Source organism: Mesoplodon densirostris, chromosome 14, assembly GCF_025265405.1.
Source record: "Mesoplodon densirostris isolate mMesDen1 chromosome 14, mMesDen1 primary haplotype, whole genome shotgun sequence".
NCBI lineage: Eukaryota > Metazoa > Chordata > Mammalia > Artiodactyla > Ziphiidae > Mesoplodon > Mesoplodon densirostris.
Window position 1 is genome coordinate 35,612,125 of NC_082674.1, and position 26,443 is coordinate 35,638,567.

At 37.4% G+C, this 26,443-nt stretch overlaps 1 protein-coding gene across 4 annotated transcripts in view; it reads right to left on the reverse strand.

Annotated features, from left to right (window-relative positions):
- The window catches only part of THADA (THADA armadillo repeat containing), a 312,101-nt gene that overhangs the window by 230,689 nt on the left and 54,969 nt on the right, over nucleotides 1–26,443 (reverse strand). For all 4 annotated transcript variants that reach the window (XM_060116779.1, XM_060116777.1, XM_060116778.1 and 1 more), the window contains exons 21-23: nucleotides 24,980–25,137; nucleotides 16,928–17,037; nucleotides 753–885 (exon numbers count right to left, since the gene is read on the reverse strand). In XM_060116779.1, coding sequence (XP_059972762.1) covers nucleotides 753–885; nucleotides 16,928–17,037; nucleotides 24,980–25,137 — 401 coding nt within the window. The remainder of the gene's footprint in view (nucleotides 1–752; nucleotides 886–16,927; nucleotides 17,038–24,979; nucleotides 25,138–26,443) is intronic.

A 26,443-nucleotide genomic window follows, 5' to 3' on the forward strand; every position in this document is an offset into this window, starting at 1 on the left:
TCATCTGTGTTAAAAAAGAAAACACATGCATGCACACACACACACACACGCACACACACACACACCCAGCAGGGTGCCTGGGCTCAAGTCTTAGTTTTGCTCTTACTATCCCTGTGGCCATCAGCAAATCACTTACCTAACTTTTCTAAGGCCCAGTTTCTTCATCCACAATATATGGATGATCATAGGACCTACCTTGTAGGCCTTGAGGAAGGATTAAATGAGATAATATATGTGAAATAACCACTTATAAGAGTTAGCTACTATTAGGATTAGGATTATTTTATGCATGGATATTTTATAGAAAGATTCAAAAGAAATTGTTAACACTGGTTGCCTACAGAGTCTTAAGGGTCTTTGACAAGAAAGGAAGAATATATTTTCCTAATTGAGAAAAGAAAAAAGGGCAGCATGAGCACTTCCTGGAAGTGAGCAATGAATGCACCACAGCGATGTCTTCCTACTTCACACACAGGCGGAAATCTCTACCACCCTCTGTTCATATTACAAGACTGACCTCTTAGAGGGTTTGTTCCAAGAAGAGATCTGTCACAGGAACACACTGTCCACACATTAAAACAAAATCACAAATGCTATAGTACTTGTGAAATGTACTATAGAGAAGACAGAAATGTGCCTTATGCAATATGCTTACTCACATGTCAGGGGGGTTAGAATACACTATTATCAAAAGACCAAAAACAAACAAACAAACAAAGCCCCCAGCTGTGATCCTGTAGATAAGTACCTACCTGTATGTAGAAAGGAATTCCAGCGCTGCGTCTTGTAGCACAGAGTTTAGATGAAGGATCACTGCATCTAATTTCCTCTAAAACATTCCATAACCACTCTTCCGGTAGCTTCTGCAGACTCAAATTAGGGCACCTAAAAGGCATATATAAAGCAAACATTTGGAATTATCAGGTACCAAAAAGTAAAAGCATAAACTATTGATATACATTAATACTGTTAGGAAAGAATAAACATCCTTACATTCGGAGGGAGGGAAACTAAAAAATGTCTCACTTTCCACTTTTCACCTACTTTCTTCTTTATGATGGGTCTTAGCATTTGTAGCTATTATAGATTCCATTTCTTACAAAAGCATGAAGAGCATGTGTCTTGTGTGCAAATGAGCTTTATTTAATACCTAGGCCTGCACCCACGCCCAAAATGTTCTGAAGGTTAATCAAACTCTCACCAATGTTCTATATTGCAAAATTCAAGATTTCCAACAAGCAGAACATAACCTTATAGTTTACTGTAGTTTATATTCTACAATTACAGAGATTATACATATTCATATACACATTTTTGAAAGTGTATTTTAGTAATCATTTTAGCTTTCTCAAGTGTGGTCTATCACAAATAAAATTTTCATCCACATCCTATGGAGAATTAAAGCAAGTTATTTGGAAAGAACCTTAAACATTTTAAAGTTATTTGGACATTACTGTTAGTGAGCTTCTGCTGTACTACGTTAATTGTTATTCTAGAGTGTTTAAAAACATGTGACTTTTAAAAAATGTTTCATCTCTTATGCCCTAATATACAGTTATATAACATTATCCTAAGAAATAGCATATTTAGGGATTCCCTGGTGGCGCAGTGGTTGAGAGTCCGCCTGCCGATGCGGGGGACACGGGTTCGTGCTCCGGTCCGGGAGGATCCCACATGCCGCGGAGCGGCTGGGCCCGTGAGCCATGGCCGCTGAGCCTGAGCGTCCGGAGCCTGTGCTCCGCGACGGGAGAGGCCACAGCAGTGAGAGGCCCGCGTACCGCAAAAAAAAAAAAAAAGAAATAGCATATTTAATGTTAGACAGGCACAATTCTTTTAGAAGGATCATAATCGGATTTAACTAAAATTAATACGAAAATAAAGAGGTAAAGTCCAAAGGAAAAATACTCTCTTTTAAATTGAAGAAGACAGTCTACAGAAAGATAACTGATTTCTAATTTGTAGAGAGAATTAGAGCTCTTAGAAACGTGGGGTTTTTTGGGTTTTTTTAATTGAAGTATCACTGATTTACAATGTTGTGTTAGTTTCTGATGGGGACTTTTTTTTCTTTATTTTAGTTTGGTGTTAAGATAGACAACATCAGTTTCTGACTAACATTCCAAATAGCAACTCAAATTTAGTTGTTTATGTCTTGTATAGAACAAAATATACATAAATAATACTACTTTGTAGGAGGCATTTTTTAAAATTTGACATGGGCGTAAAAAACATTATTTCAGCCACAAATGTTACAACCAAATCTCCCTACTCCCAGCAGGCCCTGTGATTTTGAAGGTTTCCTTTTAGCCTAGCTTAAGGTCTATCACCTTGTTCCTGCTTCTTCCCCCTCAGCTCCCTCAGCCATAAACACCAGCCATCAACAGACTGAACCACAAATTAAAAGAGATTCAAAGGTAGAACAACCAAATGCAAAGTGTGAACCTTGTTTAGATTCCAACTTGAAAAATACAAATGTAAAAAAAGATACTTTGAAATAATACAGATAGTTATGTATATATTAGATTTTATATGACACCGAGGAATTATTTATAGGATGTGCCAATGGCATTGGGGACATGGAAGAAAGTATTTTTTAGAGAGGCACACTGAGATGCATAGGAGTAAAAATAACATTTCAGGGATGTACTTTGTAACACTTCAGCAAAGGACAATGAAAGGGATAGATGAAGCAAGTGTGGCAAGGCAACTGCTGAATCTGGGTGATGGATAAAGGTGGTTCATTACATTATTCTCTCTCTCTCTCTCTCTCTCTATATATATATATATATACACACACACACGCACACACACACACACATATACGTGTGTGTGTGTGTGTGTACGTTTGAAATTTTAATACCCTTTATGTTTGTAATTTGTTTGAAATTTTTCATAATAAAAAATCCATTTCTATGTTTGAATTTTTTATAATAAAAATAATCTCCCCACACTTACGTTACTTACATTACTGAAGTTACTTCCCAATCACTGGGTTTGTATCTTTTAAAAATTCTGATAAATGCATCTGTTTCACAGAATAATTTCTCTAGTTTACTACTAACATTGCCAATGTGGTATAATCCTCACACTGTTGTCCAGTCAAAAGCTGAAATCTAAATCCCTAGGAGTTGTTATTTAAGTGCTAATGATACAGTTATGGATTACTGCTGTTTTTGCTCATTTTTCACGGTCTTTTAAGTATATTTGGGTTAATTTACACCACAATGGGTGAGCAGAGAAAAAAAAAAAGAGAGAGAATTAAAGCAAAGTCACCTTTCTGTGATCTAACCATGCAAGAAAAAGCTGGAGCCACAGAGGTGAAAAAAGAAAAGACTACTTGATCTAAGGTTATCTGTGGATTTCATTTACTTATATTCTCTTCCCCACCACAGGACCACTGGCAGTGAAGGGCTGGCTTACAGATAATGCTTCAGATGAAGGTTAAGTATTCCTGTAGGAATTCACTATGTAAGAAAAACAAGAGGGGAAAAGGAACTGCAGGAGATGAGGGGTATTCACTGAAATACTAGGACAACAAATACTAGTTCAGTAATGCTTCTCCTCAACGCCGTCCCGGGCCTCCCTGAGCTGGCACACAGAGGTTCTAGCAAAATCAACCAATCCAAGAAGGCAGGCAGGTCTGGGATCAGAGTGGGCCACCTCGCCAGGCATCACCCTTCCTTGCCTGAACTTACAATGGCTCTTGACTATTAAGAAATCTTGAGCTAACTCATTTTCCATCTTGATAAAATCTTCCAGTTGGAAAGGTCCCCTATGTCCTGGCTCCAGCCCTCCTACTTGAATCTAACCTTAAAAATCCTTCCAAATTCCTATGCAGACCTTCTGTTCTAGTAAGGTTGTTCACTTTTCAAATTGCAGTTCTTTGTTGATCTGGAATAAACCCATTTTTGCTGGAGAAATAACTGGCAGTCTATTTGGTTTAAGTCAATAGCTGATACCGGAGATCTGCTCTAGAAGCAGAAGTAATGGCCAGGAAGTCAGTTCCCGTGGGGTAACTTGCCTACCTCCCAGGAAACGGAATTTCAGTGGCTTCCTCTCCCATGAAAGGTTGTAAAGGCTATTGCCAGAGCTGCTTGGGGCTAAAGCAGTAGGAAAAGCCATGGGTCCAAGGGAGACTCTATCAACCAGGCTGATTACTAACTAGGTGACCAGCTCTGTGATATGCCCAGTATCACTGTGGATGGAAGATCCAAAATGCCACTGTTTAATCTAGTTCCTCTGCTAGAAAGGAATGAGCCTAGAGAGAGAGAAATAAATAAACAAACTAACTAAAAAGCCTCCCAATCATAGCTAACAAACCAAAATTCAAAACAGAGATAAGGTTTTTATTAAAAAAGACGATCTAAAAAAATCAGTAATTAGAACATAAATTCACTCTACATGAAGCTTAATTTTATGGAGCAGTCTGACAAAAACATTAAAATAACTGCTTAGATACTCAAGAGCTAAATGAAGGAATAACTTTCACACTATTTTTAATCTAGCAAAAAGAGACGGCAGGGAGAGAAATTAAATAATTTACCCAAGGTCATATACAACTAACAAGTGACAGAGAGAGAATAAAAATGTAGATTGACATCAAAGCTCTTGCTTAATAAATTAAAGGCATTATTTCAAGGTACCTGTCCTAAGTGCTCAGATATACATTTGGTTTGATCTGGTTCATGATAGAGGTATTATCAATTCTCTTACTATTTGCTTCAGTAGGTTTCATTCAGTCATTTGGAAAAAAGATCTATTAAGTACCTAGTAGTTGCTTGGCACTATGCTGTGCCCTAGGAAAGGAGCAGTAGAATAAAAATTCCAAATTACACATAATTCAGGAAGCAGGTTCCTATGGATCTAGAAGGCATTACCAGAGTATATTATTTTTAAGGACTGCTTTCCTAATCACGTTTTAGTCAGGTTACCGTTCAAATTGATTTCAGTCCCTGAATATCCACCATCAGAGTAGGGGTTAAAATAGTTTTGAAACAAACTGGTGATATGGATAGAAAGCTAGCTGGAGAATCAAAATATCCTACAGAAAATCCACTCAGCGGACAACCTACTTGTGACTGACTTGAGGTAAACTGTGTCACACTTCTCAACTCCCTTAGATGACTGGGGACATTTATTACTGTTAATAAACTGTTTGCTTACATTAACTGAATGACTCATCTCTGGCCTAAAGAAATTACGTCACCTTCAAACACAAAGCAACTAATTTCACATTTTAAATGTGAAATACATTTAAAGCCGATATATGAAGCAAAATTCCCAGAAAATTATCAAAACTCAATTGCCAGGAAATTATGTGTAACCTCAACTGAGTAAAGGTTAAGCCTCTACCAATATCTTCATTTCCCCAAAAATAATTTACTTACCAAGCTGTTATCACTAAGGGTTTTTTGTTTGTTTGCTTTAGCACAAGAAGGAAGTAAATTCTTTCCCTTTCCCCTAAACACACTTTTACTTTGTCAGGTTTAAGAGCAACTCCAAATGAAAATTCATTCAAATAAATAAGTTATTGGGTACAGAAAAGTAAATGTCAATAAAAACAAAGCTATTTATTTACTGATTGTTAATAAACTTTTACCTTACCATGGTTCCTTATTTTTCATTTGCTAATTATTTAAATAATTCTAAATAATGTGAAGAAAAAAATGAGCGTTTTTGGAACAAAACCAGGATTTGTCCCTAACCTTGATACAGAGTAAATGATGTGTATTTACTCAGGCTCAACATCATCAGTCATCACCATCATCATCTGAATGAAAACAGCTATAAACAATAATTTCAAAAATAACAAACACTTAGTCTGGCTATTCAGAACAACACACTTAGATACCTAAAACACTGCATATCACATATCAGAGTGGATGATACACAGGCAACCAAGGGGGGAATGATTAGTACTGGTCTGATATACAGTACGAAGACCTAAGAGTATTCCTTCCTTCATATGTATGAAAACAGGAAACTGAAAAACATGTACCTTTCTACATTAAAAAAAAAAAAAAGTGAGGTTTCAGGGAAAGTAGAAGAAGATAATCTGATCATTTCAGATATCACTTCTAAACCTCTACCATATTAGTGTTGTTATAAGGAATTCGAGTCTTCTCACTCACCCAAGTCCAAAGTTTTGCAAAGCAAAGCTTTAGCTGCCTATAACATAAAAGGCAGGTCAGACTATTGATTTTAAACTGGAGTTGGGAGGGGGGGCTATACCCGTATACTTGGAGCAGTCATATCTTTTAGATTTAAAAGAGAAGATTATCCACAATGTAAAAAAAAGGTGTTTGCTTTCACAAGTTACATGCTTTAAACATTCCAGGCACTAATCTGAAACCATCCACTGATGATACTGAACAAGCTGATCTAAGGTTCCAGGTACAAGTAGAAAAAGAGTCAGGAGGAGGATAAAGGCAGCTTGGAGAGATAGAGCACACTTTCTGGGAACAGAAACTTTATTTATTTTATTTCATGTCGCTACTCGTTTGTCCCATCCAGCCCTTCTCCCCTCTTCTATGCAACTTTGTAACACACACATATACACTTTATTTGTTGATCATCATAAACCTACTTACTAGGGTCCATACATATTAATGTCTGTTCAATTCCCAAGATACCTTTTATTTTTATATCCATTTGGTTGGAGGTTCTCAGGAAAAAAAAAAAAATTCCAGGAAGCGCAAGATCCTGGCTCACAAAGCCTGACGTATTTGAACAAACTCATTCAACTATCTTACATCATTCTGTTGTTTAAATACACCAAAGGCTTTTGCATTAACTGTTCCCATTGCTTGGAAAGCTCTTCCCTTAGAAAGCTGCTTCTTGTCATCCAAGCCTTGGCTTACTTTAGTGTAGGAGGAAAGAAAGACTTTTCCTTACCACCAAACTTTATCACATCAAAATACATATCATTATCTGACAGTTTATTATTTTGTAGATAGCCTTTAAAATATAAACTCCATGATATCAGAGACACACTCTGTCCTGTCCACTTCTTTATTTCCCAGCACCCAGAACGGTGCCTGGCATCCCAATAGGGAGCTCAATAAATATCTGTTGAATAAATGAACAACTTATGACTTACCAGCTCCATTAAGTGTACCATTCTAAAAAACCAGGCTGACAAACCAAGAGGATATAGTAACTGGAAAAGAAAGTATAAACAGAAGTGCTTTCCAATGACAAGAGGTGCCACCATTAGAGCCAGCAGATGATTCAACTCCTTAGCTTCCTCAAAAAGGTATGAACACATTCAGAAACTCCACATACCAAGGTCATAGCACTGATATGAAGATATTCTCTACTGAAATCCCCAATCAAAATCAACTCTGTTAGCCTAAATACTATCCCAAGAGATCATTTTTTCCCAATATTCAAGAAAAAAAAACAAGGATAGGGTTCAAAACCCAGTAGAGGGTTCCAGTTTGTATATTGTTTAACCAAGGTTTGTATGGTTGTGAACATGGGGTAGAAAGATGTTTCAAAGAACCAATGTTTCTGAGTTCTAACAAATACAACATTTAATCCCAGATTATAATCATTTCCCTTCTCTCTTCAGGCTCTTTAGGAGACTAGGCCTGTGCCTTCAACTATTTCCTCTGCATGGGTGACTCTCAAATATACACCTCTAGTAAGAGTGACCAGTGTCCCTGTCAGCCTGGGACAGAAGCGTTTCCCAGAATGCTGGACTTCCAGTGCTAAAAAATTGGAGGAGTCCCAGATCACCCTATCTCCAACTCTGACCCCTCTCCCCATCTCTTGACCTGTATTTCCAACTGTCTGCTATCCCTCTAGGCAGCCTCCCAACACCACCGCAAACCTGACATGTCTAAAGTATTATCCTGCCTCCGATCAGGCCCTTCTTCCTGCCTTGCTTATTTTGTTAATGCATTAATCATTCTTCCCATAAACCGGGACAGACAGCTCAGTAAGCGGACTTTCTTCTTGGTCTTCCATTTCTGCCCTGTAAGTAATCTAATTGATTTCTCTAATACCAAAGATTAAAAGGCTAGGCTAGAAATTCCTCTAAGAACAAGAACCGTGTTTTACCCATATTTTACCCTCTATAATGCCTACCTATCACAATTTCTTACATAAAGCAGGTGATCGATATACTTGTGAACTGCTAACTCTGAAGCAGAATGAGGTTCAAAACAACCATTTGGATTCTAGTGCTGGCTCTGTCACCAACTAGTTGTGTGGCTATGGACAAATCACTTGATTTCTCAATGCCCAAGCATGAAAATAAAATCATTGTAAAAATGCTTTGAAATTCAATGAGATATTATTACCTGAGTTACTATTTCAAAGAGAGAAAGCAATGACCCTAAATTATATAAGTACCCAAAGCTCCTGATGTGACTGTCCCCAAAACACCTCATCATGGCCTCACACAAGCTGCAGTCCCTTGTTCAGGTCTTCACATGCCTCTCTTAGTTCTACTGAGTTAAACGTTTCAAATTTAGATCCTAACATATGTCTCTAGGTTCACAGCAACTCTGGCATACCACATTGTACTCTCAATGGTCAGAGTGTTTCTAACACAGGCACATAGAAGATGTTCAAGAAATCGCTTGCTGAATAAATAAATAAGGACCCACTAGTGTTGATGCCAGCTGCTGCCTATTAGCTGTCCTTCTGTTAGGCACATGATTGAAAAACCAGGTGTAGAAAAGAAGGGCTAAAAACTGTAAGGCTCCTCAATGGTGAAGTCACTGTGCCTAGAAAAACACAATAATAGCCTAACCTAGAGTTCTGACTGTTCAATGAACCTTCTGTCTACTCCCCAGCAAGGAAAGATTACTTCACAAGGAAGTGATTTCAAAACTCCAGAGTTGCTGGTGTTTATGATAATGAAGGAATTGAAAGGTAAAAATGGAACCATGCACAGCTCCCAAGAACAATGCAACAAACTCTAGCTGTTTGTTTTGGTTCCTCATCACACAATCCAGGGGGCAGCAAGGAAAAGGGCAAGGTCCCTGAGTGAAACAGTCCATGATTGGCTGTGCCAGCTCCATGCACTCAACAGCCCCAGCCGTGGGGAATTCCAAGCCTGCTTGGGTTAGCGAGTGCCTCTCCACTAGAAGAGCAGACATCCTCTTTGTCCGAAGGCTCTTTTGTTTTATTTCACTCCCATGTCAAATTAATACAAAATATACAGTGTCCTTAGTCTCTGAGTACATCATAAAAATTGGAACTTTCTTACAAGGGATTCAAGGTTCTTCATAAGCAAGCCTCACTAAATGTTATTAACCCATAAAAGTCTCCCAAGAGATCAGTTTACCAGTTCTAAAGGAAGTTTACTAAAAATGTATCCAAGTTCCCTCCATCTTTCATACCCGAAATCCCCAGGCTTTTCCAATCAGAAACTAGAAAGCAGTATTGTACCATGAGTAGAATGCTCAGAATTTAAAAAGGCCTTTAGAAAGCTGGATTCTCTTATTTTATCAAAGAGGACACAGCAGCCCAGAGAGATTTACATGGTTTTCCTAGTATCAACAGAGCTGGTAGGTAGAACTCAGTTCTAACTGGTACCTCAATATTCTTTTCTCTACACTTGGAGGGAGGCAGTGGTTAAGGATGGGGGTGTGGGAGGATCAGACCACTCTGATGTTCCTGTTCTTCACAGTCAAGAAACAGTAGACATTAGGGGCTTCCCTGGTGGCCCAGTGGTTAAGAATCCACCTGCCAATGCAGGGGACACGGGTTTGAGCCCTGGTCCGGGAAGATCCCACATGCTGTGGAGCAACTAAGCCCGTGCGCCACAACTACTGAGCCTGTGCTCTAGAGCCTGTGAGCCACAACTACTGAAGCCCGTGCGCTTAGAGCCCGTGCTCCGCAACAAGAGAAGCCACCGCAATGAGAAGCCCACGCACCGCAACGAAGAGCAGCCCCCGCTCGCCGCAATTAGAGAAAGCCCGCGTGCAGCAAAGAAGACCCAACACAGCCAAAAATAAATAAATAAATAAAATTTATTGAAAGAAAGAAATAGTAAACATTAAAAAAAAGGGGGGGCTGACAGGAAAGAGGCGGGAGGTGTTGTTTTTTTTGTATTTGTTTGTTTGGCTTGGTTTTTCTATGCTAAGTGCTATAGCTTGAGTCCCTACCAAAAGTAACAGAAATGAACAGGCCAGTCCATGGCTGGTGTGTCTTTGTGTTGTCTTGAGAAGATCACTGAAGCGAATTATTGTTCTATAAACAGATTAGTCCAATTTCTATCCACAAAGCTATCTCACTGGTAGTGGGTAAGTATTCTAAGATAAGCATAAAACCCAGACTGAAATCAAATTACATATGCTGTATACCCAACTAATTGGTCATTAGACTATTTTGTGCCAATAAATCAGGTTCCCTGACTACAGAGTGGCTCTCCAATGGCTTCATCCATCCACCTAAGGATGGTAACACAGAGCTATTTTTTGTTGAATTCTGATTAGTTGTATTACGATTGTTAATTGAGAAATGTTACCTTCATTTCCTCAGACTCTTTCAGTATTGTTATTTTTCCTAACTTAGAGATTTTTTTCCAAGCTCCTATTATTTCATAAGCTAAATTCCCCACTCCATTCATTCTTTGGTCAAGTATTGTGTTTATTATTTCAAGGTTCGTGTTTATTATTTCAATTAAACTAAACAGGGACAGATGTGCAGGAAGGTTGTGTGCATGTACATGCACATTTTAAAAACAGGGAACATAGCCCTGAAGCATAGAGAAATTTTAAGCCTGAAAAACGATTTGCCCAAATGAGATCCAGTGAGAAAGCTACATATCAACAGAAGCCATCTTAACCTCCCTCACCACCATCAAATATTGCTGAAGTTTACTGCAGGCTAAAACATCAGGGGGCTATTTTGAAGGCTCAGCTGCAGGCACAGGCAATAGTAACGATGACCAAATATAAATTGAATTACCAATCAGAAAGCCATGGGGGGAAGGGAAAGATACAGTGGATTAAAAGAAGTGGTTAGAAGGATGTAACAAATTGTTGGTTCTCTTAATATTTAATACAACCACTGCCTGAGATCAAGGAGGAAAAAATTAATATTAAAAACTCTGGGGGGGCCTCCCTGGTGGCGCAGTGGTTGAGAGTCCGCCTGCCGATGCAGGGGATACGGGTTCGTGCCCCGGTCTGGGAGGATCCCATATGCCGCGGAGCGGCTGGGCCCGTGAGCCATGGCCTCTGGGCCTGCGCATCCGGAGCCTGTGCTCCGCAACGGGAGAGGCCACAACAGTGAGAGGCCCACATACCGCAAAAAAAAAAAAAAAAAAAAAAAAAAACTCTGGGGGCTTCCCTGGTGGCGCAGTGGTTGAGAGTCCGCCTGCTGATGCAAGGGACGCGGGTTCGTGCCCGGTCCAGGGGGATCCCACGTGCCGCGGAGTGGCTGGGCCCATGAGCCATGGCCGCTGAGCCTGCGCGTCCAGGAGCCTGTGCTCCGCAATGGGAGAGGCCACAACAGTGAGAGGCCCACATACCACAAAAAAATAAACAAACAACAACAAAAAAAAACTCTGGGACTTTACTAACAAAGCTGAGACAGAAGTTACTCACTAAGAACAAGATTCCTTCATTATTGAGGCTAAAAAGACTCAGTATTATTATGAGAACTTTAAAAATGATTATTCAAAGTTCCAGAGTGGGCTTAAAAATAAAAATCCAAGGGTCACAAACCAAAGACACAAAGTTTTAGATTTTAAACATTAAGACATTCTAAAAAATAAATTTAAAAGAAAAAAAATCATTGACATTCTAGTTTTCCCCAAATCCTTTTTTTTTTTTTTTTTTTTTAAAAGCAAGATAGATCTGAACCACTGTAAGTTGGAAGGGGTGGGGAGAATTGGAGTTAAGACCTAAGTTTTTTCTTTAATTTGTTTATTTAATTTATTTATCCCCAAATCCTTTTAATCCACTATAGAAATAGGAAAATTAAAGGATTTTTTTCTCTATGTAAAGTATTAATATGGCTTCCCAGAGTGGATGATCACTTATTCTTTAATTATTAATATTTCAAATAAAAATCATAGGATACTCAGAAATAAAAACTGTCCTAGACACATCTGCCAAAAGAGATGAAAATAAAGGCTTAAACAAGATTATATATTTTTTATTTAGAGTTGAATGACTTTTTCCCCAAACCTCATACATTACATTCTACATTTATTTCTTGCTCAACTGCATATTCTTTAGAAACTTGGTCTTTCATTCTCCAGTAGAGTGAAATTATTTTTTCATTACTATATTTCAAAGGTTCCTAAGAAGTCTTCTGTTGAATTTGAATTGTAGTAGCTATAATTAACTGATGAAAGTTGTAATACATATTTAAATTACTTCTGTCCACCATAATTGTTGACGTCCATGAGTCAGTAGTAGCATTTTATGACAAAAATTGCTAAATGTCAGCAGTTCATTTTTTCAGGCCAACAATGTGAGAATGATTGTAATTAGTGCAGTAAATATTCATAGGTTAAGCTACATTTCAATAAGCAGAGCAATTCAAAAAAATGAAGAGTAAGACAATATCAGGTACTCATGAACCTCCCTTCTAGATTTAGAATTGTAGACAACAACTTAATCCCCTTAGAGTTAAGCTTTTAATTTATGGCTGAACAAATGAAAACTAGATTCCCTGCTTGGCACCCTAGTTTAGAATTCTGCTTATTATCACTGAAAGAATAACTTAAAATACTAAGATTATAGAGTGTAAATAAGCAAATATGAATTTCATCAGAAACCTGAATTTACAGTGATAACTTTAATGTATTTAACCACTCTAATCAAGTGCTTAAGCAGGTAATTATGCATAGGCAGGTGATTATGTTTTTTAAAGAGTGCATGAATATTTCATCAAATTCTAAATAGAAAGGACCATATGAGAAATCAGATTCTAGAAGATTAACTCAACATATTGTGTGTGTGCGCGTGTGCGCGCGCACGCAAGTGTTGCTTTCAAAAAATTCCCAGAAAAAAGAATAGTGTCTCCCATTCCTATTTATTCTTAGATGATTGTTTAATAGTGAAGTCAATTTACATTTGAAGACATTCTGAATAACCCTGTTAAACACCAATTCAAACAATGTGGCTCATGTTTAACTCTTCAGTTATTTACACATTAATCTCTTTAAGTGCTTGCTTCCTTAACACAGCTGTAGTTCAAGAGGTGGCCGGCAGTTGGCCTCCATTTCAGTGGATTTTCCTGAAAGCCCAGATTTCTTTCTGCAAACTTTAAAGCACTGTATGCCTAAATAAATTTTTCATAACTTAAAAGCTTTCAGAAGGATCCAAAAGAAATACATTTGCTTTTAAAAATAAAAACCAAACAAAAGGAAGCCACACATACTGCAAAGATGTTCTCCCTAAAACATTCTGTTCAGGAGATCTGAAATGTCTCCAAAGGGATCAAGAACCACTTGGTTTGGAAGCAACAGTTGGGAACTCATAACAGGTTGGTTAAAAGCCAATAGTGAAAAAAAAAAAAAAAAAAGTTAAGGGCCTCCCTGGTGCCGCAAGTGGTTGAGAGTCCGCCTGCCGATGCAGGGGATACGGGTTCGTGCCCCGGTCTGGGAGGATCCCATATGCCGCGGAGCGGCTGGGCCCGTGGGCCATGGCCGCTGAGCCTGCGCGTCCGGAGCCTGCGCGTCCGGAGCCTGTGCTCCGCAGCGGGGGAGGCCACAACAGTGAGAGGCCCGCATACCGCAAAAAAAAAAAAAAAAAAAAAAGCCAATAGTGACAGCCATGAGGAGATCTTTACAGCAGATTAGGAGTGGCTGAGATACCAGGCACTGGGCCTTGCCTCATCTCTCCACTCCGTTTATTTGGAATGCCTTCAACTGTACTTTCAACTACAAAGTACAGTTGTTCAAAAGCCTCTGTCCTTGGTCCTCTGCTCTTTTCTCCTTTTAAGTTCTTCCCTAAAGACTACAATCCTACTAGCTATGATATTTATGAAGATGGTATAAATCTACATCTCTGTTTCTGCAATAGCACCCAAACTAATCCCCTATCTCCCAGTTCTGACTTAAATATTTCCACCAGGATATGCCACCATCATGTCACACTCAACACATACAGAACAAATGTATTCATCATTATCAAAGTAATCTCCTCTTTCAGTCTCCTTGCCTGTGGTAACATCAATCCCACTTTTCTGGTCACCAAAAATTAAACCACAGGAACAGTCGTGGACTCCCTGGGGACCTCTATCACACACATTCAGTTTACTTCATGTGGCAGATTGCATTCTTCAAAGATGGCCACCATTATATCTCCCATCCCACACGTATTTCTACAATACAATCTTGCCACTTTACCATCAAATGGTGAAGTTTAATTCCTCTCCCCTTGAATCCGACTGGCCTTAAGACTCATTTAGAACCAAAACAATGTGACTGAAGCAATGCCATGAGACTTCCAAGGCTAGGTCAGAAAACACCATGAAGCTTCTGCCCGGTTCTCTTGGAACAGTCTCTCTGAAGGAAGCCAGCTGCCATATAAGAATTTCAGCTACCCCAAGACTGCCATGCTGAGAGGCCACATGCAGTCCCAACTAGGCCCTATCTTCTAGCCATCCAACCAAGGTGCCATAATGTGAATAAAGCTGTCTTGGACCCTCCTGACCAGTTCATCTGTCAGCTGAACACCAGCAATTGAGTTCGATAAACACCCCGAGGAGAAGAATCACCCAGCTATGCACTGCCCTAATTCTTGACACATCAAACCATGAAATAAGAGATGTCCACAGCTTCTCTTCTAAGCATTCAAAACGTCATGTGTAGAGTTGTTACTATGTGGGGATAAATATTAATTGAGATGCCACTTCTTTCCCTCCATTCCCAGAGCCACTGACTCAGAGGAAGCTCTCATCACCTCAGCTCTAGATTGTTAGAGCCGATGCCAGTCTCTTCTCACTACTATCTGTCACTACAATCTATCTAACCTAACACTTCCAAATGAAAAACTACATTGATGCACCAGCACCATAACCAACATCAATCTCATAATGTTTTACATTTGTAGAAAGTTTAATAATGCAAAAGGGTCTTCATACATAGGTATTTTACTTGATCCACATAACAAAAGCCAGAGAGATCTGTCAACAGGGCAAATATTCTTTTCCTTACTTTATAGATGAAGAAATCAGAGGCTGAGGACAGTAATTTTCGTACAATCTCATTGCCAATAAACAGAATGGATGTAAGTAGAACTAAGACCTCGTGTCATAGATTATTGCTATTTCTCCATTCTACATGCCTCCTATGATCTATTTCAGGTCGAAAATGTTCAATCCCTCTCTCCATCCCTACTACAGCAAATCTGCTTTCTAGGTATCCATAATTTGACCTCCATCTATCCAAATGTATGATATTGCCTAGTAACTCTACCACCAGCAGCACCACCACAACAATCAGGCTGGCTCATTTACTCACCTAACAATATGCCATGCTGGTTCTAGCCTCTGAACATTTACTCATAAGTCTCCTCCTTTCTCCTCCTATCTACTTAAACCTTACTCATGCATTAGCACAAATTCCACCTCCTCCAATAAGCCCTCCCAGCCTTTCTTTGTTGCTTTCTCTCTGCTATGCCTACAGAATTTGTAAATTTCACCCAAATTTTGACAATTACACTGGCTCATCTTGTTCAAGTGTCTTGGTCTCACTCTCCAGGCTGGTATTCAGCTCACACACATCCACATAGACAGTGATCTTGGGTGCTTACAGCCAGTGTCTATTCTGACCAGTCAGTGCCCATGATGTACCATTTGTTAAATATTTTGAATTTCATCCCTGCTTATTTCCCCAACTAAACCATATGCTCTTTGAGAACAGGAACCTTGTCTCATAAAGAAGTATTATATCCTCCAAGCCAAGCACAGTACTAAGCACACAGCTAGTGTTCAATATATATATTTGTTAGTTGATTTGAAGGGAGGGAAGTGTGTTGTTTTGTGAGAAAAAAATATTCTTAAGTCATGTCTACACTGGAAAGAAAGAGCTGCAAAGACAACAAAATATTTTCAAGATCAGCAGTTTAATGTCAAGGACATTTTTTAATGTATCATTTAAAGATATTCTGTACAGCCCATAACTGCCAAAATGTTTTATAAATGTTTTACCAGGAGTGTGAAAAAAATGCTTCAAAAATATTCAAGGAGTAGGTGTCTTAACGGCCCAAAATAAAATGTTTGCTAAGGCTACAAGGCTGGCAGAACTCTGCTTCATTTCAAAAAGTTTCCAGGCAATGGAAATGTTTTCCTGGAAAATACTACCTTTTATTTAGAGAACACTTGCCATGAACACTTAGTCATTAAGTAATTTAAGGTTTCCTCACAAGCTCTTTGGAGGAAATCTATTATATGAATGAATGAAATTATCAGCACCTATAATGTCAAAAAAAAAAAACATTTGGCTAAATGTACTAAATCTACTTAAGTATTTTTCCAAGTAAGGGGGAAAAGTCCTTTATATTTTTTGGTCTATTTACTGTTCTTTTAAATTTTCTATAAGATAAAATTACGAAGAAAAACACAAAATCCTTAAGTGTTTCTCTGTCTGTAATATACACAAATCCAAAAAACTGGAGGGCTTATTTTATTCCACAAGCCAAGTAATTTTCAAACAGACAAAACAGTCATTTCATTCAATGAAGATAAACGGTAACTTCAAATCTATTTTTAGCAAAATCTTTGAGTTTGTGTCAAATCACCTTTCAATGAGAGAGCGACTCGGTTTGGACATTTCACTCCATCATCTGCAGTAAATCATACAATGAAACCTAAGAAAACAATTTCTTCCAAGAGTTTTGAAGCCAACTAAGTCCTATTCTTTTAAACATCAAAAGACACAACTAAATTCTACTTCGAGCACATGGTTTGTACATTTAATCTTTTTAAAATTAAAGGGATATTTGCTTTGTTTTACCTGTTTAGGATTTCGGTGAGTTTCACAAAGCCAGTGTAAGCCAGTTCAAATGCTCCTCTGTGCCTGGACTGTAAAAGGTGCTGTTTAAAGTAATCTCCTATTTCTTTTACCTTCAAAACAAAATCAAAAATAAATATGCCATTTATGTTTACACTGACAGATGTATTTATGTCAGTAACATCATTTAGAACTCAGGTCTCGATGCCCATCCATTTAGCACCTATTATGTAACAGGTAATATTTTAGCACCTATTATGTAACAGGTAATACTATCGAAATTAATTCTCACAATAATTCCATGAGAAAAGCACTATTATTATCTCCACTCTACAACTGGGAAAAATGAGGCCCAGAAAGGGTAAGTAACTTATTCAAGGTCACACAGCAAGCAGGTGGTAGAACTAGTACGTACATCCAGGCCATCTGGCTCCAGAGTTGGCCATCTTTAACTGCTAGGCTAGAACTGCCTCCCTATGCCAGCTTCACAAATCTTGCTGTGTTCTCTTTGTTAGCTCATATCATTCAACACCAACAGCAAATCACACAAGGTGACAACCCTTACACACCTAGGCCTACGTGAAATAATTACCTTTTAGTCCCCACTTCAAAAAATTTTTTTTTCTATTATGGTTAAAATATACATAACATAAAATTTACCATTTTAACCATTTTTAAGTGTACAGTTCAGTGGCATTCAGTATATTCACTTTACTGGGTAAACACCATCCATCTACAGAATTTTTTTCATCTTCCCAAACTGAAACTCCAACCCATTAAACAATACTTCCCAATAATTACCTTTTAGTGATATACAAATATTAATGGCCACACAAGATTTAGTGCAAAGGGCCTCCTGAAAATTGACAGGCTTCATTTTGAGTCAGAACCATGGAGTTTTCCAGAATGCTACCCAATCGCTTTCATACATGCTGCTTTTCTCCATGCAAGTTTAAACAAATAACAAATATGACAATCTACTTTAAAGAAGACATGACTGCAATTAGTTGCTGATGAAGTTTTGTATAACATTAACTGTTAAAGTGGTTGGGTTGATTCTACATTTATACCATAAGATTTGGTAGCTGATAAGCTTTAGAGAATCCAGATTTTGTATAAAACTCAGGACCAAAGCTACAACTGGCTCTCTCTTGATCCAGGTCTCCCCAGCAGGTCACAGAATGGTGAAAAAGCAAGCTAACCCAAGATAGCTCACATAGGCTTATCTAGAAACAACTTCTACCTCAGCACAGTGACTGGTATTCTGCACACATCAGAGATGATAAACAGTAGAAAGAGTAGTTAAACATGTAACCATGGGCAACTGCTTCAGTCTCATCTATAAATTGGGAATAATAATAGCACTTGCCTCACAGATTGTGTATTAAAATGAGTTAATAAATCTAAAAGCTCAGCACAGGCCCTTAACTTACAAACCAATTCAGTTCAATGTGACCTCTGTCTGGATTTCCAAATAGAAGAAAGCTAAAGGCATACTCTAAACTCAAAATATATATGATTATAGAAAGATGGGTGATACATTTAGAGAAATAAGAATCAGATATGAGATCAAGAAAGAACCAGAAAAGCAGGATATAACAGAAGTTTTAAAATTCTAACAATTTAATATCCCCAAAGAGTGCCATGTCATGTTCTTCAGCTAAAGTTTTCAGGTAAAGATCTGATGATATCCTTAATTTTTAATATTTTTTTACAAGCTACATACTACTAGTCGTCAAAAGTCAAGAGTCAGGGTAAGCCTTATCATTTTACCTTCAATACGTAATTTCAGAGTATATTTTGAACAGAATTATCAAGCACAAAATCTGAATTTAACCCCCAAGACATACCTGAAGCTCAATAACGCTACAAAACAGGACCAGAAGAAACATCAGTTAACTAACTTGTTATGACCATCATTTCTATTATTAGAGAAACCAAAGAAGATTTCTAAAAAGGTGTACTAAGGCACAAAAAATAAAAACAGGAAGTCATAGAGATGGGGTCTCTCTAACATCCTTAATCTTTTTTTAATGTTACAGATATTAAAACATACTTCAGGAAAACAGAAATGTTACTGGTAAAGTGCTTCTCTGTGGACTTACAATCTAGTTCTTAAACAAAGATCAGATTTTCATTGCTTCCTTTACCTTAACTCTCTTCAAAGGGGCTTAAGTCAAAAAGCATATAATAATATCAAAGACCTCAGAGGTGAATGAGACCAGTGGATGGTCTCTCTTCTGAAGGGTAGACCTCAACCCTAGATAATCCTGGCCTCAGAAAACAGAATGAGATTCTAAAGACAGAAGTGAGAGGTAGACCATTTTTTCTCATTTCATTTTGCACTTAATTTCCCAACAAACCCACCTAGGTAACACCCAGGCTTAATATAAATTTTTCCCTTTGAAGAGAGTATATTTCTATTAATCAGACAGTAAGTACTTTTTTAGCACCCTGTCAAATGCTTAGCAGCTTAGCGCTGGGTAGACAAAGAACAAAGCAAGATGTTTGTCCTCCAAAGGCTTTCAGAGAAAACCAATATGCTGGATGGTACCCATCAGAAGCTTAACAGCAAAGCTTAACAGCACTAAGAAATGACAGCTCTTTTTGCATTGAAATGAATTAGAAAAAGCTTCATGGCCAGACCTTAAACAGGATATACATGAGTGAACCAATACAGAAAAGGGTAATTACCATGAGAAGAAGCTGGCATACTAGAATAAATGAACAAACATTTATTAAGTAGCTGCTACCTGTCAGACACTTCACTGGGTCTTTTTACATGAATGAACACAGACTATACAGGAGAGTGATAGCAGACCTGGCTGAATGGCCTCAAGATTCATGCTAGAAAATAGTGGAAGAAGACAGGGTTGCAAGGTAAGGATGTACCCTATCACAGTGGGTGGGAGGAGTCAACAGGGCAATGTGGTCCATGAGCAGCTGGACAGGGAACAGGGGCCATGCTGACACTCTCCCCTTGGATGATCAGACTATAGGGAACATATTTAACCCTGTAGAAACTTATGACAACAGTAGAATCAGAAAAAGAATTTCAAAATTTTATTTAAAAAATGAAAAACTACTCTGAAAATTCAACTCGATTGCCTTTCAATCTATCTATTAGATACCTAGCTCCTATTTAAAGTTCATAAAAACTTTTCTTTTAACATGGATGATGTCTTTACAAAATATTTTCTTAATAAATAATATATACCTCAGAATTTCTGAAAGGCAATTAAAGTAAATATGAAAAAAAAGGGCACAGATTTCTATTCTTAAAATGAAATTCTAATCACTATCTTTTTAAGTTTAGTGTATCCTGGTTCTAACCTTCCATAAAACCTACTTCTATAGGCAAATTAACATGCTTTATGGATTTACAGGGTATAAATTTCCACAGGGGAGGACAGCTACGTGCTATGTCTCTAGGCACCTATAATTCACCAACAGACTAAACAGGGGAGCTAAATGCTCACCTAGAGCATAAAACCCACAAAGGGCAAATGTAAATATATTTTTTGTTTGTCCTTTATATAGATAGTAGAGAGAAATACAGTAGAAAAATCAAAGCTAATTACCCTCATTATAAGTTAGTAAGCCCAAAAAGATTCAAGTATACAGGTGGGACATTTCTACAAAGAGCATGTGCATTGGTTAAGATCTGGGATTCTGGAGCCAAGAGGGCTGAGTTCAAGAGCCCTACTCAGCCTCCTTACCAATACAAGCTAATTACATAAGTAACAGAGTTCTCTCATCTGTGAAATGGGGATAAACCTACTAGAACCTACTTCACAGGATTATTCTGAGAAATAAATGAGATTATGCAAATAAGCATTTAGCAGAGTACCTGGCAGAGTGTAGCAATCAATATCGCTAAATGTCAATTTTTGTTTTCATTTTGTGTCATCAAGTAGTGAGACTTAATCCCTAAACCTTAATTTAAATTTTACTTTAAGACACAGCCACAACCTTAGGAATGTCAACAGGAGTTTCTAATTCCACTTTGGTTAAATGGAATAGTTTATAAAAGTTTACACTACAGTAAGATAATTAACATTTTAAACTGGACATTCTCTACTATAGTGATTTCTTACTAACACTTGGGATTTCGTGAAAGCCCAAACATTGTCCTCCTACATAATAACAAAGATGATGGTTTCCTGGTATTCAGACGTCTTCCCACCAGAACGTTTATTCTTTGTTTTCTGGAAAATCCTTAACCATGTGACATTTTAACAGTTGCCCTTTAGTCTGACTTTTTGAAATGAATTTGTCTTGTATCCCCTATTACATTTCCAAGCCCTTTGAGCTCAGAGAACCACATATTCTATTTCTTAATATTCCCACAACACCCTTGTAGTAAGGCAGTCAATAAATAGTTGACTAAATGATGTAATTACATGCTCAACTTCACTTCACAGCTTAAAAATGGTAACCTGCACTCAGCACAGTTCAATGAATACTTACTCATAATTTCTAAAAAATAAACTTTGGTAAAAGAAAATACAAAAGGTAATTTCTTTAAGACTGACAAATGCTAATAAACATACATCCCACTTATAGTTCATTAACAAAAACCTAAAACAGTAACAAAAGGTACTGAGGGTACATATAAACCCAGTTAGCCATGTACATCATGAAAATTACAATAGAATCTAAAGTAGGAGTTTTTTAAATTGCTCATTTCTAATAGTTGGTAATTATTCTTAATCATGTGATTTCTGTGGCAATAATTCCTAGGAAGCGGAAAGCAGATACATTAAAAAAAAATCTACCCAAAAGCTTCTTTTTAGGAATATTAGGGGAAATATATAAACATATGAACTGATAGTCCAGGTGGAGGAAGTTTTAAAAAATCAGTAGGTACTGGGTATCCGATATCCCATGGAAAGAGGACCAACAATGTATCAAGCAAAAGCTCTGCATCAGCAAAGCACCCAGCTTGAAACCCAGACACACACCAGTCAGGAAGTTTGTGAGATAAGGTTGCATGCACTGCTCACTCTTTAAGGGTCTCGACTTACATCCCTCAAAGCTGGTTTTATCTCTGCCTCTTGGACAGGGACATTATGAAAGAACCTTTCATAATGTGATTACAGCGCAGGAGAAGGGTCAGACATGCCTCTGAATGAACACATTTTCTTCTTGATGAAGTCGCAGAGGACACACTCCTTCACAAGCAATCATCTAAGGGAATGGATCATTTGCTATAAAGTTCAGTAGCAAGTTGCCTTACTGTCCTGTTGCTTGCAAAAATCTGGTTGGCTATGGGAAGCTGGGAAAATTAAATTTAAAGAAAAATTAAATGAGCCATTCAGAACAAAGGCAGCACTGTGTCATGTCGGAATACAGGCTGGGAAGCAGAAGAATCAGGTTCCTGTCCCAGAGCTGCCACAAACCAGCTTTGTGATCTTGGGCAAACCAGGTAACATCCAAGGGCTTCAGTCTCCCCTTGTGCAAGAGAGCTGGATAATATCATCTCTGTGAGCCTTCCAGCTCGAACAGTATGTGAATACAGCACTGAATACTCAGAATTATAAGCGAGCACCAGCTCCTCTCCTCGTACAGCAGCAAAAATCCCCAAATTGGAGTCTCACTACCTGCTGGTCTAGTATAAACTATACTCATGTATGGGGGATTGAAGTTGTCACCCCTTTAACAGAGGGCTGTAAAATCAGGATGGGCTTAAAGGAGCTGAGTTCCATGAGAAGTCCTCTACGTCGTCTAAATGTGAGACCTCAAATATAAATTGGCAGGAGAATCCTATTCCTTTTTCAATAGTGAAGGGTGAGTGGAGAGCAAGAGAAGCAACAGGCTGAACACCAGTATTTCAGGTTCTGTAGAACAACTTCCTTCATCCACTAAGAGAAAAGGAGATCACAGTTTTTATGATTCTTGGGAATAAGAAATCCAAGTTCCCAATTCTCCCCAACAATGCGGAGCGTTCTGCCCGTAAGTCACTTCACTGCCTCTGCAGGTCTCTTGTGGTCACATTCACCTACACTGTTGACGCTTACATTTGTAGCTTTGCCACAAGGTGCACAGAAGAACTAGTGATGCCAGGGCGGCTATGCCCTGGGAAGGAAGGTAGACCCTAGGCGTGGCCCCAGCACTCCAATGCAGACTGCATTCTTCTCTGTCATTTATATTTTTAACTCTTAAAAGTACTAAGTACATAGGAATATGTTTAGTTTAAAGGAATTTCACGGAACAAAATTATATGTTTAAAAGCAGGAATTCTCTAGTAATGTAATACTAATTTCTTGATATCTTTAGATTTCATTGACTAAATGCCCCTACATTTTTTAAAATGTAAAAAAAATTAAATTTTTTTAAGGAGCATTTTAATTTTTTTAGTAAAATTTAGCATGATCAAGACTAAAGTTTTCCACGGAGGGCAGGGTTTCAATATCATAACAGTGCTATCACATACACTCTTGTTCACTCACTCAGTCATTAATTTCTTCTCAAACATATATATGTGGGGTCACCACATGAATGGCGACATGGAGAAATGACTGGACCTTATTAGAATGGAAACGGATATTTTACAGAAAAACAGGATTCTATTTCTTATTCAAGAAAACAGTCGTCAGAAGAGTTCTTTGATTTAGAAGAGCCTCTCTTTGTTATTGTTTTACAAACATCTATTTTATATTAGTTCCCAATTTAAAAAACTTAATTCCCAATTTTAACCTGGATATCCCACAGAACTTCCTAAGATTTGGGTGCCCTGTAAAAGGTGTCAGGGAGAAATGATTTTCACAGGAAGCTTTCAGGTCTTTCTCAGCTATAGTAAAAGTAAAATATGTTTCCCTTAATTTTGTTTTTAAACACTGGCCAGCAAACCTAAAACACTAGATGTTTTAACTTGTCCTTGAAAAGTTGAGAAGTCAAGGGGCTCTAGCCCATATTTACTTCTTAATGAGATGGTGAACATCAGGGAAGTAATCATTAATCATAGCTGGATTCCTCAGCAAAGACGTTGGCACTGGCACTCCAGCCAGTCACCAGTAAGGACTGCAAGTAACTCTAGGACACTAACGCCTGTTTGATTTGGAAGAGAGTAAGGAACGTAATGAAGCCGGCAGTGTTCTGTTCCCCTCTGCCGTTCTGTCTCAGAGCCTTGCAACATCACAAGCCCAGCTGTTAACCAGATGCAAACACATCAGCCACAGAGAGTGTGAGAATAAAAATATTAGCGTTATTTCCATGGAACAGGTCACATGGTTATTACAGAAATAATCAGCATTAGCATACTACAATATTTGTTTTGTTCTTAAATGTCATAACACCCTACGGGAGAAACTATCTTTATTTGAAAAAGGTTAAAAATGAAAGTACGTGTTATGTATCTTTGCTGGAAAATGGTGGGAAATGGATTTGTTGAAACCATATGGAAAGGAAGAGGGAATCAATTAAAAACAGAAATCTAATAAATCTAAAATATTTCCAAATGAAATGCTTGTGGTAAGCTAATTTCTTATAAACACTGCACTCAAGTCACTTGAACAGTCCCAGATGGAACTGACTTTGTGGTCTTAAAATAAAAGTCAGCCAAAAAAACCAAAGTAACTACAACTTTATCATCAATGTAGAGGGAAACATGAGATCCATAATCAACCAATATATAAAGAAAAAAAATATATATGTTTTTTTCTTTGCAAAATTTAAGAGGTTTGTGGAGTTTTACTAAATAGACAAGTTCATTTACATTTGAATTTTAAGTTTGTGTGTGTTAAATGGAGAAATAAAAATTCAAATGTTAATATTGAAATTAAAAGTGAGGTAAAAGCTATCATTATTTATATAACTTAGAAAAATAAAAACATTTCTAAAAATGCCAAAGTTTGGAAATGGATTGCAAGATCCAATTCCTATACTTAATGAACTTTCTTCAGTTGACATCTGTAAGATTTTATTCAAGAAAAATGTTAAAAAAATTTTTAAGTTATTAAAAAAATTTTTTTAAGTTATTTAACTTTTAAATAAAAGTTTGTGATTTATGCTTTGACCAGAAATTATACCAGGTGGAATAAACAGCTACCCTACCTGTTCCACTGTCAATAATCCATCAGGAGATTCTGGCACAGACTGCATGGGTAGAAGCTGGCACAGTGAGCCTAAGAGTAAAGCGACTTCCTTCATGCTTCTCCAACAACATACCAGCACCATCTGAGCAGTTACGTCACATGTTTTTCCTTCTTTACCTTAAAAAGAAAAAAAAAAAAACGATTGCAACACTAGACACTTGATTACTCACATCCCAGGTTTCTTAGAACAAGCTTATTCATAATTTCCCCAAGAATAATCTGCTTGAACAAACCAATTTGTCATATGCTATATTTATTCAGGAGAAAATAACTAACATTTGTTGGGCATGTGTTATGGGCAGGAATCACAGTATTTTATTTAATATACTATATTCAAAATAAACTTAAAAATAAAACACAATATTATTCTAAAACCGAAGTCTAACCTTTGCAAGTTAATGAAACAAACTCTTCCTGCTTCTCAGTCATCCATAAAATATGACTATAATAAATACATTTTATTATTTGTTTTGGTGAGGGTGGCTGCTATGTCAGTAAAAGAATAGGATATGACTTTCCTTTCAAAGGAAAATACAAATTCTCTTTCAAAATATATTTAAATTCCATGGTCAATTACCTATAAGAATCCTTACTCTCTTTTTCTAGCTTTAGAAATATTTTAGTACTGACATTAAAAAAAAAATCCAAAAGAAACTATTAAATTTAAAATGTAAGTTAACAAAATAACCTTTTTAACGTAATCCCATTTGTCCTTTAAAAGGCCACTAAACTCAAAGGATAAATGTACATACACTTAAATACATAAAATTGGTCTGAAATGATGTACACTAAAGAGGGATGAAGTAGGATTGAGGAGGAAATAAGGAAATGAAAGAAAACAAAATTAATTTGTTTTTAATTCATATTTATCTCTGTATTATTTGAAACTATTACAAGCGTACATTTGTGTTATTTTGTGTAATTAAAAAAAAATCATAAAGAGAAATTTTTACAAGACAATATCCCCACCTAGTGGAGAATGCAGAATGTTATAAATCAATAAGACATTACTGCTTCTGATGACTTTTTACAGCATTATAGAAAATTATAAAAGAACTAATGAGAAAACAAACAGTAAGAATTTGAATTCTGGAGGCCTGGTACAACAGAGCAGCTCACATTTCTCTGAGTCATAAACTTGTTTCCTTTAAAAGGCTGTTTGACTATGAGGACTCTCACAACATCGAACCATAGTGCTGGGAGAAGCAGACTGGTCCCCAAACCCAAGTTCACTGTGCATCGCTGTTCCTACATCACCTGGCTGTCAAGACAGGTTTCAGCACTGAAAGGCTTTTTGCTGAAGCACCTTATACACTGCACTGGTGAACACCATTTTCTGGTAAAGTCCTATAAACTCATTCCCCAAAATAAATCATTTATAAGCTCAAAAAAGACTTTATTTTCTAGAAGTGTACTACACACA